We start from the raw sequence: 12,030 nt of genomic DNA on the forward strand, positions 1-12,030 counted from the left end.
GTAGTTGGGCTGTTTCCACACCTACACTCTGGGCTGACTTTTATTCGAAACACTTTGATATTACCAGACCAAGTCCTCACAGCTGTGATTATCATGTTAGATTGGTGCCTATACCCAGCCACTTTGAGAATCCTACTCTCCGAACCTCTTCTCCCTCATACTTCTCTGGTAAATGACTGCATCTCAGAGACCTCTTTTGCTACATTTTTCTTCAGAGGATTTGGGTAGTTGGTCTTCTCCCAAAGCTCTCCTTCTGTTTTGTGTCTGTGGCATTAGGCAGAGAGGGCTCCTTTCACGCGGTCTCCACTCTCGACTCTTGTGCCCTTCTTGGGCAGGAAGTTCCCCTTTCTCTTTCTCTAGACCCCAGCAAAATGGGCAGCATCTCCTGAACACTTTTCTGAGAAAAAAGGGTCACGGGCTTTCTTCTTACCACCAGAGTGAACAGGGCTGGGGCCAAGATGCTTGCCTTCCTCTCCAAATTAGTCCACTCCTAAACTTGACTTCTTTCCATCCCCAAAAGGATCCTTAAAGCCCTGGAAAGAAAATCTAAAGGAGGAAAAGATGAGATTATGTAACTAACAAGTTCTCCTCATGATCCCAAGTCCAGTGGCCATTGGTTTTCCTTCAGTAGAAACTGAAGGCACTGCCAACAGCGACACTCAGCTCATTCAACCTTCTACAAGCTTTGCTGTAAAGAGAAGGGAGGATTATATAAGTAAACCCCAGAAGTGTCTGAAATTCTCTCTCAACTTCCCCAGCTTCCAGGATCTCTGATACTTGTCTTTCATCCTTCCCCTACTTTGAAATGAAAATAACCAATAGATATGGAGATTTGCCATCATGGCACAGACTTCGGCCAATGCAAATGAAAGTGCTGTATCAGCAGTTTTTCTGGAGCACATAGCAACCATGAGAAGACTGGAGAGGCAGGATGGGTTGGGGTGCAGGGGTCATGCTTGTCTACAGAGCTGGGAGACAAGAGATGGTCATGGAGCAGAAAGTTTATTGAAGTATTCCTACTGTATTGGAAGGATAATCAACTCTTTTCTGTCTCTTTTTATCTCTTTGTTCAGGATTCAGATTCAGCCATATTGTCATTGCTTGGTCATGGTCCTGCATCTTAGCTACAGGTGGGGCAGGGCACCTGCCAAACTGTTTTCTGGTGAGGAAGAAGTAATTCCCCAAAAGCACACAAACCATGGTCTTCTTAGGAAGAGATGATTGATCCATGGTGGCCCTAAAACAACAAGGGGCTAATATAACAGTTTAAAAAACAATTAAAAATTAGATTCATATGCAAGAATAAAAACCAATAGATAAAACACAGAGAAAAAGACAAGGTTGCACAGACCTGGATCAGTATGCTGAAAGGTAGTTGAGAGAACTTGAATTTGGCATCTTGTCTTTTCACAGGCTTTAAAGAGTCTGTGAAATACAGCCCATGCATCACATTTAGTTAGGCTAAGTAAAGGCCTGGTCCGCTCCAGCGACTTTCTCCAGTGTCATCAACGACACTCGCTACCCTGAGATGTCCTCAACTTGGAGCTGGTTTCCCAGCATCAGTGAGCTGAGCTCTGCTGTGTAGGGCTTCAGATCCCTGGAATGTTGGTTCTGCCAGCAACTTCTGATGTTTCCATCTGGGACACAGTGTCAAGCCCCATGTTATCTTCCATCCTGAAATCAGTTGGCTTTCTTATTCTCAGCTTTGCTCTTGGCCTGGGATGAGTGCTTTACTCTCTTGTGGGGGTTGTTAGTTTTCTTATTCCGGGAAAGGTTCTGGGAAAGATGGCTTGTGTCCCACAGAAGCCAACCTCTGTCTACCAGTCATGAACTTGGCAAAGGTGTGGAGAGAGCAGTGGCCCTGCCTTCACCACACCAGGAGGCATTGGGAATAAGGAGCAAAGTGCAGAAGCAACTTCCTTGCTCGAGGAAGGCTGGATTGAGACTTCATGGGGGTTAACCATCCACGAGAGAGGGGTGTTCATGCCAGCTACTCAGGGTGGCCTCTTCCTGGAGAAAATCTCCCACCAGCCTCCTAGGAGCTCAGAGCAGCCCCTGGAATGGCCCTTAAATGTGTATGGTTCCTTCTTTTTCCTTTTGAAAGTGCATTCAGGGCTTCTCCACTGTGTGGTATTTCTAACCATGCTACAAGACAGGTTCCTACTGAATGGATGCCATCATTAGACAGCCTTAGAACACTGTGGTGTTCTGTCTCAGACCGGAGCTTTGACATGGCATTTCTCTAGCAGTCTGACCTCAGAGAGAAACATAGAAATAGCCATGAGCTTGCCTACCACATTGGCACTCATGCTGCCTGAAACTTTGAGCACCTCATCGAGGAGCTGGTGTGGCTTCTCTGTGGACACCTGGTCTCATGCCCCACCTCCTTGGGGCGAACTGAACAGCTAGAGTACATCTTCTTTGTCTTTTAGGAGCTTCCAAGTAATTTGGCCTCATTGATTTATTTTAATATTATAGACAAAACATCAGGTTTTTTAAAAGAATGATATTTGTTAAGCACACAAAAACCATTTCCTTGAAAGAGTCAAGTGTGAGGTATCAACCCCCTTGATACCAGGAAAGTCACCTGAACCCTGAGAAGTCCCCTTCCTCACCATCTCCTCCATCTTGCTCAACCAGGAACCAGCCCCATGAGCCTTGGAGGCAGGGGCGTGCCTGCTTGCTGGCATCTCTGGACATTGTGCACAGGGAGAATGGATTTTCAGGGGCAGCCAGGACTTCACTTCCTACTCCACACTTCCCAGGCTGCCCATCACAGGGTTGTGATTCCAGGGAGGACACTGATTTTCCCAAACCCAGGCTTCCTCTTGTGGATGACGGGGATGATCACACAAGGCTTTCTGAGCTTTGTAAACTCTATGGCAAATACATGGGGCCCAGTTCCCTGGGCATTGAGGACCAGTTCCCTTTATTCCCACAGGAACTCCTTTATTCTCCTTCTGTCTCTGCCAGTTCCTCAAGACATCTTCTCACAGGGTTGCCTCTGGGAATGAAAGGGGTTCTAGCAGAGTGAGGAGGGGAGGCATGTGTTGCCAAAGCCTGCTTGCTGGGTCTATGCTACCCAGGGCCAGTGTCCTAGGCTGCTGGTTCCCCAGATAACAGAGGGCTGGCCATCCAGGTGAAGGAGGGTGGGAGGATTGGGGGGATGCCCACCCCGTGTCCACAGGCTGAACAGACCTGGGGTCTCCAGGCCTCCCAGAGTTGGTGGAAAGCCCGCTGTGGCTCATCTCAAGGGCTCAGCCTGACCTTACTGTGCTTTCCCTGCAGGACAAAGAAGTGAATTTGGAGCAGGTTCACCGGCGCATGAACAGCCTCATGGATGAAGACATTGCCCACAAGCAGATTTCCCCAGCGTCCATTGAGCTTTCCGCCCTGGAGATGGGGGGCCTGGCTCCAAGCCAGGCCTTGGAGCCCACGCGAGAGTACCAGAACACGCAGCTGTCCGTCAGCACTTTTTTACCCGAGCAAAGCAGCCACGGCACCAGCCGGACACTGTCGTCAGGGCCGGGCAGCAGCCTGCCACTGGCCCTGAGCAGCTCCGCCACCATGCCGTCCATGCAGTGCAAACACAGGTCGCCCAATGGGGGGCTGTTCCGCCAGAGCCCAGTCAAGACCCCCATCCCCATGTCCTTCCAGCCTGTGCCGGGAGGCGTCCTTCCAGAGGCCTTGGACACCTCCCATGGCACCTCCATCTGACCGTGCCGCCCGCCCCGCCGACCGTCCATCCACCCACCCGACCAGCAGAGCTTTTTAATACAGGAAAACCACAACACAAACCACACACACACATGCACACACACACACACACACACACACACACAGACTCTTTCATTTTTCTTGTACATACGTGTAAATAATGACAGAATGGAGTGGGGTAAAAGTGTATTTTGAATATTCCCAATTTTCGAAGTCAGTAAAAAAAAAACCACAAAAACTGTATGAATGACTTTGTAAATTTTGTTCTATATGAATAAAAAGGCAAATTACTTGTGATCATTCTGAAGTGCCAAAGAAGCCCCCTATTCCTGGGCCTTTCTGAAGGCAGGAGGGGGTGATCAGATAAGGAGCCCCTTCCTGCTGGGGGAGAGGGGAAGATGAGCAGCTATTCCCTTTAGAGGAGCCCCAAATGCTGCTTGTTCCCATGTCCCATGGTTTCCTGCCACGTTCCTCTGCTCCTGGCCCTTTGTTCCTCTTTAATCCTCTTGGGTAGACCAACAGTGAGCCAGCATTGGCATGACCCCAGGCCACTGCGCTATAGGGTGATCAGCTGTTCCTGTCAGCCTGGAACTTAGGAGGCTACTGGGACAGGGGGCAGTCCTCTTGGTCACCTACCACATGACGCCATGTGCTGTGGCCCAAGAGAAGCACCCCCCAGTGAGGTGACCATCTCTGAGAGCTTTGCTGCTGACATACAGAGGGGTCATACTATTGGCCTTGTTTTTTACTTTCTTTCCTCAATTAGAAGAATCAACAAGTGATAGAATATGGAAAAAGGCAGATAGGCCCCATCATTGGCTCTGGAGGCTTGGCAGAGGTGGGCTTGTCCTCGTCCGTGGGTGTAGAGAAAGGCTAGGTATGGTGTGAGGGCCAGCTGAGGTGGTGAGATGTGAGGCCAGAGAGAGGGAGGATATCCCCTTGGGTTTGCGACCTTTAGTTTCAGGTCAAAGGACTCTGTTGGAGAAGTGGAGGGAGGCACCTGGTGAGCAGACCAGTGCTCTAGGTGATGGTGAGTGCTGGGCAAAGATCAAAGGGACCATATTTGTTCAGATAGGAAGGAGCCTTGGCTCCTAGAGAAGGAGCAGCATAACTTGGTGTGATGTGAAGACAAGTAACGCATCCCCCAGGGAAGCAGCCCCAAAAGTGAGAGGGTGTCTTCAGGTCTAAAACCCTGCAAGCAGTCTGCCAAATGGCCAGAACCCAGTCCTCCCCACCTGCCTTGCCCCCTTCTCCAGACCAGAAGCCCTCAAGCAGTGAGCCAGCCCATAGCAGGGGTCCCTCTGGCTGGGAGCATCACATGGTCTCTGAGAGTCCCAGAACTATCCCTGAATTGGCCAACCTGCTGGGAAGCTCTGTTCCTTGAGGCCAGAACAGCCAGAGAACCACACTCCCCCCATCTTTCCTGGGGTGATTACACTATAGAACCAGACAGAGAACTATTAGGAGCAGAGCAGTTCCCGGTAATCCAGTAATCAGATCTGTGTCACTTCAGCTCTTCTGAAGACAAAGGTGATTCTGCTCTGCTAACCTGCCAGGATGGTGAACACAGCCCATATCCGGGCCCCAGAGGACTGGGCTCCCTGCCCCTCACCCCTCTCTCTGGGCTAGACGGTAATCAGGGAGCTGAGAGCCCATCTGTGGTCATGGACAAATACAAAGACTATTGACTGCATCTCTTTTAGCCTTGTAGAGTTAGTCCAGAGTTGTGTTTAGGAGGGTGATAACTAGCCCCGGATTGATTTCTCTCCTGAAGTCCTGACTGACATGATTGAGCAGAAAGGAACGGCTGCATCACATAGTCAGCTAAAAGCACCCCGGAGAGAAGAGTGTTTATAATTATGTTATTTATCTCTGGATACTGAGAATGGCCTGGTATTAGCGCTACCAAGGCGATCCATTGACATTTCTCCAATGAGAGTGTGGAGAGCCAGGAGCCGGGCGCATGCGCATAGCGAAGCCTGGGTGGGCGGCGGTTTCCCCGAGGGAGGGCAGGCTTCGTTTTCTTTCCATCAGCACTTTGGGGGCCTTGCCCTGGATGGTCAGTTTTTCATATATATCTATTTTTTTAATCAAATTCTGGTCTCACTGCCTTATCTCACTCCCAAGTCTGTTTTGTGCTGAGAATGATCTGTCTTCTGGGGTACACCATGGATGTCTTCTTGGACAGCTTTGCTTAGAATGGGTGTGAGGGACAGTAGAATGAGGGCAGGTGTGTGTGTGTGTGCGTGTGTGTGTGCGTGTGTGTGTGCACGCGTGTGTGTGCGCGCGTGTGCGTGTGTGCACCTGTGAGAAAGAGAGCACACACATTTTTGAGGAAAAGGTATTCTGCTTATATTAAAAAAAAAAAAAAAAACCCTTAACATCTTATGGTGTTATTCTTCACCATGTTTATGTTATTTTTAAAATTTCCTACCCTTGGCATGAGGGGAAATGATTGATATTCAAGTAAGTTCTCCAGAAAAAAAAATTCCCAACTCGGATTTCTGTGTCAGCTCAGAATGTATCTTTTTTTCATGCTTTGCTCTTTGGATTTATAACTCTGTTTAGACTATTCCATACATTTTAGGTATATTTTGTGCCTTCAGACACTGCAAATAATAATCAGCATTTGGATTAAAGTTGTTTAATAATAAAACTTGACTTTGCTCCCTATCCTCTTCTTCTCTGGGATGAGGAAATGCTATCTGCTTGTTCCCGGGCATGCTGTGGTCATGAGCTGAGTTCTGTCCCATTGGCATGGGCGGTCGTGAGGGAAATTTCTCTGACCAAGTGGATAACAGACAGGCCTGGGGTGTGGAGGCATACCCTCCTTATCTGGTCTATGTCCACAGTCCCCCATATCAACCAGGGGGCAATGCGAGGGACAGACTGGGAAGCAACTCTAATTTTCAGTTATCTAACAATTTCCTGTATAACATGAGTTACTAGAAATCTGATAGGAGAGAATTTGGCCATACGGCATGGAGACGTGTTCCCCTGGCCTCGTGGAGTGAACAACCTCTTAAGCGTCAGTTGGCTTTGTTTCCTCTCATCCCTACACTCTGACCACAGATAAGTTGTTTCTCTGTAGCCTCATTCTTTGGGGAGCCACAGCTTGGCTTTTAATTACCAGACTCTCAGAGGCTCTGTGGGTATCATTCTCTGATGAATATCCATCTGCCTGGCATCACCAGCCTGGGCCCTGGACCCCCCAGATTCATATGTTCCCTAGGCCACCTTGTGCATCACAAGGTTCTCTGACTTCTAGGCCTTCCAGGGAGAAATGACTTTACTGTGAGCCTTGGGCCAAAGAGGAGTTTGGTTTTCATTATCAAGATCTCAACTTCCAAGAACTGAGAGGAGAACATCTGGCCCTGGTTCTTGTGGCCCCACACAACAAGAGGCATCTCCAGTGCTGAGTACAAACTCTAAAGGCTAGGAGGCCGGGAGGCAGAGAGCCAGCAGACGTTCCCACATTATCTGAATAGACAGACAGAGCTGGGTAGAATTCCCGAAGGCTACATTTGCTTAAGGAACTGCCCAGTTCCTAAATTGTAAATCCTCCCAAATCTTGCCAAGGCAGAACTAATTCCATACTTAATTTTGTCTTCTCAAGTACTAAAAGAAGAACAAAGACACAAAGGGAGACAAGATCACTGGGTCTGAAGGCCACGATGGCATGGAAGGGAGAGTTGGTACCTCTGGCTTATGTCTTCTCCTTCAATATTCATAGAGATGAACAAAGTCTGGTAGATAATGTGGGGGCCCTGTGTGAACTATGCTTCTGAGACAAAGGGGTTATTTACTTATGGGCCTTTGTCTGCCTGCATTTTCAGTTCCCTTTCTTGAAGAACTCACCTTCCATTCCTGTAGGTACATGCTCATGAATTAGCACCTGTCTCAGCAAAAGCCTTGTTTTGTGCTCCTGGCTTCGGCAACACAAGATAGATAAAGGCTCCAAGAATTCTTCACTGACCTTTCCTTGCTAGAGACACAATAAAAGAGAGAACATTTTTGTTCCTGATGTAACATTCCTCATATCTAAAACATTATTTTATTTCACCCCATTAGTTGCTTTTAATAAATGAAATCAGTTTGATTCTTATTATGCTCACCCTTCATACCAGGAAACTTCAAATAGGTAACAATTTTCTATGTTAATAACTTTAATTATTGTCTTTTCCCCTGCTGCATGGTATGTAGCTAGAGAGGTTAGTTATAAGAAAAGTGCACAAATCGCAAATAAATCAGGTCATCTCCTACAAAAGAGGAAGGGAAAATTGTCAGTGATATCTGTCAGACCTTCCCTGCAGCTTTCATTCTTTCACCTCTGAACTTGACCTTGGGTGCTGAACTCCAGGGAGAGGAGAGGTTCTTTCCACAGCAAGAAAAACTCCTGCTATGGAAATTCGCAATGACCAAAGGTTAGGATCTGGGAGAGGGGGCGCCAGGGTGAGTGAGCAAACATGTCTCAAGGAGGGTTCAGTTGCTGGCAAATTCAAGTATACAGTTGCCAGGGCAACCAGGTGTCCAAACTCAGAGGAAAACAAAATATTCACCAACAATGAGACTTCTCAACCCACAAAGTAAGTATACCCAAGCACACATACACCTGTACATTGTTTACAGGCGGACACTGGGGTCCCTCCTTGCACACTCATTAGTTCAATCGTGGGCATATATTGTTCTGGAAAGCATGCAGTCACACACCTGGGCAATGGAAGCAGAGGAAGTCCCACTGGCCAGACGTGGAAAAAGAATCCAGGGGAAGAAACAGGCTATTTCAAAGCTGTCCTGCCCAGTGCGTAATCTCATAGCAACAACCAGGCAATTGATGCGGTGCCATCGGCTGCTGTGGAAGGTCACGTGTCTCCCGCAAAGTGGCCTCTCTCTGGCCAGGTGTGTGCACCATGACCCATCCTCTGCCACCAAACACTTGCTCTGAAATCCTCCCGATTTTCCACCCCAAACCCCTAAATATGCCAAGAAGTCTCGAGTATTCCCCAAGGCATCATAATGGTTTCTAAATAAGAACACTTATTATCATATTCATATCAGCAGCTGTTTATTGATCAAGGATAATGGTGCGGGGATTGTGTCACACCCTTTACATCCCTCTCTCATCCTCAGACCAGCCCTGTGAGGAAGAAAGTACGATCCTAAACGTATAGGAAGGAAAAATGAGACTCACAAAGGCACGGTCCGCAAGCTGGTAAGTGACAGTGCTGGGATTCACACCTCCCCATCTGGCTGCCTCTGTAGCGTATGTTCTGTCAGAGCTGCTGGTTCTCCTGGGTCAGGAGCACGGCCGGCCCCAGCCACCCAGCACGTGCTGGTTTTCTCTGCCCCTCAGCGAAGGGCACCAGCACTGCCAACTCCCCTGGCCTCCAGGTCTGCTACCTCCTCTCTGGTGGCTTTGGGGCATGCTGGTGAGTATCTGGTTTTGCACCCCTGCATTGGCTGTGGCCAGCCTGGGCTGGCAGGGTCATTCTTCACCATAGCACCCAGGCCAGGCACTTGCTCCCTGGTGACTGCCCTCAGCCAGACAGGGCATCCAGGTCTGTGAGGTTCACTCAAGACGGCAAGATGGGCTGCTTCTCCTGGGGTCTCTCTTCCCCTCGTCTCTCCTCAGAGCCTCTCCTTCTGCCAACAATAAACTGTGCATCAGGCCAGGGGAAATTCCGGGGCTGACGAGTACCCTAAAGGACTTCAGGATTCTCCCTCAGAGCAGGAGTGCCTGCCGTGAAGACCTTGGGTAGATCTCAGAGATGTTTGAGAACCTCCTAAGATTACTTGCCAAGGGGGGCCTGGGTTGGTTTAGTTGGTTAAGCGTCGGACTCTTGGTTTCTGCTAAGGTCATGATCTCAGGGTCATGAGATGAAGCCTATATAGGGCTCTGGGATCAGCGGGGAATCTGCTTGAGATTCCTTTCGCCTCTCTCTGCCCTCCTCCCGACCTGCTCGCGGGCACACCCTCACTCTCTCTCTCTTTCTCAAATAAATAAATAAAATATTTAAAACTGCTTGTCATATTGCTGAGTATATAGTCTGTATTTTTTCCAGAACAGGGAAATCTTCCGATATATTTCCATGTAGGAATATATAGGAAGAAAATCCCATATTTTCCAATATATTCTTAAAACTCTCGGGGCACCATGCTGGCTCAGTGGGATAAAGCCTCTGCCTTTGGCTCAGGTCATGATCGAGCCCTGCGTCTGGCTCTCTGCTCAGTGGGGAGCCTGCTTCCCTTCCTCTTTCTCTGAAAAAACAAAACAAAACAAAACAAAACAAAACCCTCTCTTGTAAGCGCTTAAGCCAGTGCCTTGAAGAGCTGGGAGTCAGGCCACTGTCTCATTCTCTCAATGCCAGTGTTTAGGTGCACTCCTGTTTCAGTGCTTATCTGGGGGAGGCAGTAATTAAAGAACAGTAGCCAGAGGAGGGAGCATGGAAAATGCATTGCAAGTGAGCCCCCCCCACCCCTGGGTTTAACCCAGAAGCAGGGAAATCCCACTGACAGGGCATTAGGGATGCTGCAAGGTGCAGGGGAAATGGGCCAATGCTTATGTCTTAGTGTTCAGGAAGGCAGCCCTGACAAGGCAAGGGATACTGAAACTTGGCCAGGTCTGGGCTAGAGCCCTACTTTGGGCATGTTTTGGCCAGGGGACCGCGAGCACATTGTTTTTTTTTTTTACTTTTTTGAATTTCACTGCTTCAATCAGAAATTGATGACAGTAAACTCTATCTCTGTCTTTTTTGAGAATCTCATAACTAATAACGTTAACGAAAGCCAGAAGGGATTGAGTGTTTACCACATGCCAGAGCTTTCACTGTAGCATGCATTTGCTCCTACTATTCCTGTCCACCATAGCTGATGAGAAGGAGAAGACGCAGGGCAGTGTAATGACGTGCCTCCGTGGTGGAGAAGGGGTAGGATGTCGAGGAAGTCTACACAGAGCCCGTGCTTCTCCTCGTGACCTGGTATCAACACCTTACTCTGCAAGCATTAGTGCGGTTCCAATGTCCTCTGCACTGGCTTTGTTCTCTTGGGTCTGGCTCCTGGGGTGGCAGGCTCAGGAGGAAGGGATTGGTGTCTCCTAGACCCCAAGTTAGACAAATGCTGAGTGTCAATAAAATAAGTAAAACTCGGTTTATATTTTGGTTCTGGATTTTCTAGCTGTGTGATCTCAGATTTGAAATGAGGAGCAGGTGCTATATGTGATCCATAGAGTGAAGTTTGCCCAGTTTCTAAGCTCCTCTCTTCTTACATCTGAGCCTCTTGTGAAACCTACACAGATCCCAAAGGCCAGCACTGGCTCCTGACAAGCAAGGCCACGCTTACTTACCTTTGCTTCGTGGAGGTCAAATTACCTTCTTCTGCATTCAGGTAGAGTCATATGTATGGTCCTGTGCTCATACAATAGGTGCAAACTGGGGATGAGACAGATCTTGCTTAAATTTTTTTTTAAAAGATTTTATTTATTAGGGAGAGAGAGAGAGAGAGAAAGCATGAGCAAGGGGGAGGCAGAGGGAGAAGCAGGTTTCCTGCTGAGCAGAAAGCCTGATACTGGGCTCGCTCCCAACACCTGAGCCGAAGGCAGACACGTAACCAACTGAGCCAAACGGGCACCCCTAAAATCTGATTTTTGCCACTCACCAGACGGATATCCACAGTCTCACTGTGATCCTTTCCAAACCTTCATTGTGTCCCCTCACCCACCATGAGTCTTGCCCCCTGAGCCGTGGTGCAAATCCATGCTGATGCATGTCAGGGGCCGGGGCAAATATCCTCTCGCTCACGGCAGCTCTGGGCACGATCAGCACACTGACAGCACCGCCTGTCTCGGCGGGAACCTCAAGGCTCTGTTAGCCTACCATGTCCTCCGAAGTGTTCACGTCTTTCTGGCTTGGGCAAGAGGTGGAATCGCCTGCCTGGGCAGAGAGAAACAGCGTTTGCACTTCCACCCTTAGCACGTGGATGTTGGCTGAGTGCCCCCACTCCTGCCCCCACTCCTGCCGCAGGGAGCTGATGGTGTCAGCAGTCCTCCCGTCTGTTCCTGAGACCCACTCAGGTAATAATTCTGAGTGCTCCCAGAAAACAAATGGAAACCAGCCTGGCATTCTGGAGAGGCATGCCTTGGTTGTAAGCTCTTCAGTCCGTGCCCTCCCGGCACCTGACTTTCAGGTGTGCTCCTAATGAGATGCTGAGAAGTAGAAGCAGGCTCTGGGGCAGGAGAAGCTCCAAAGTTAGTAGGGCCCCTGATGAGGCAGGCATGGGAATACGTTCCATAAAGCCTCAGACCTTCAAGAGCCTCCT

At 48.9% G+C, this 12,030-nt stretch overlaps 1 protein-coding gene across 2 annotated transcripts in view; it reads left to right on the plus strand.

Moving 5' to 3' along the window:
* Positions 1-4,014, plus strand: part of GRID1 (glutamate ionotropic receptor delta type subunit 1) — a 685,082-nt gene extending 681,068 nt beyond the window's left edge. Inside the window, exon 17 of one of the 2 annotated variants that reach the window (XM_004765778.3) lies at positions 3,289-3,381. Coding sequence is in view for 1 of the 2 variants with exons in the window: in XM_004765776.3 (XP_004765833.1) it covers positions 3,289-3,717 (429 nt within the window). In the remaining variant the exon portion in view is untranslated. Of the gene's footprint in view, positions 1-3,288 lie in introns of both variants that reach the window. The other variant, XM_004765776.3, reaches the window with a different exon arrangement.
* Positions 4,015-12,030: the final 8,016 nt, after the last annotated feature.

This window comes from Mustela putorius, unplaced genomic scaffold, assembly GCF_011764305.1.
Source record: "Mustela putorius furo isolate JIRA1106 unplaced genomic scaffold, ASM1176430v1.1 tig00003909_pilon_pilon_pilon, whole genome shotgun sequence".
In the NCBI taxonomy this organism is placed as follows: Eukaryota; Metazoa; Chordata; class Mammalia; order Carnivora; family Mustelidae; genus Mustela; species Mustela putorius.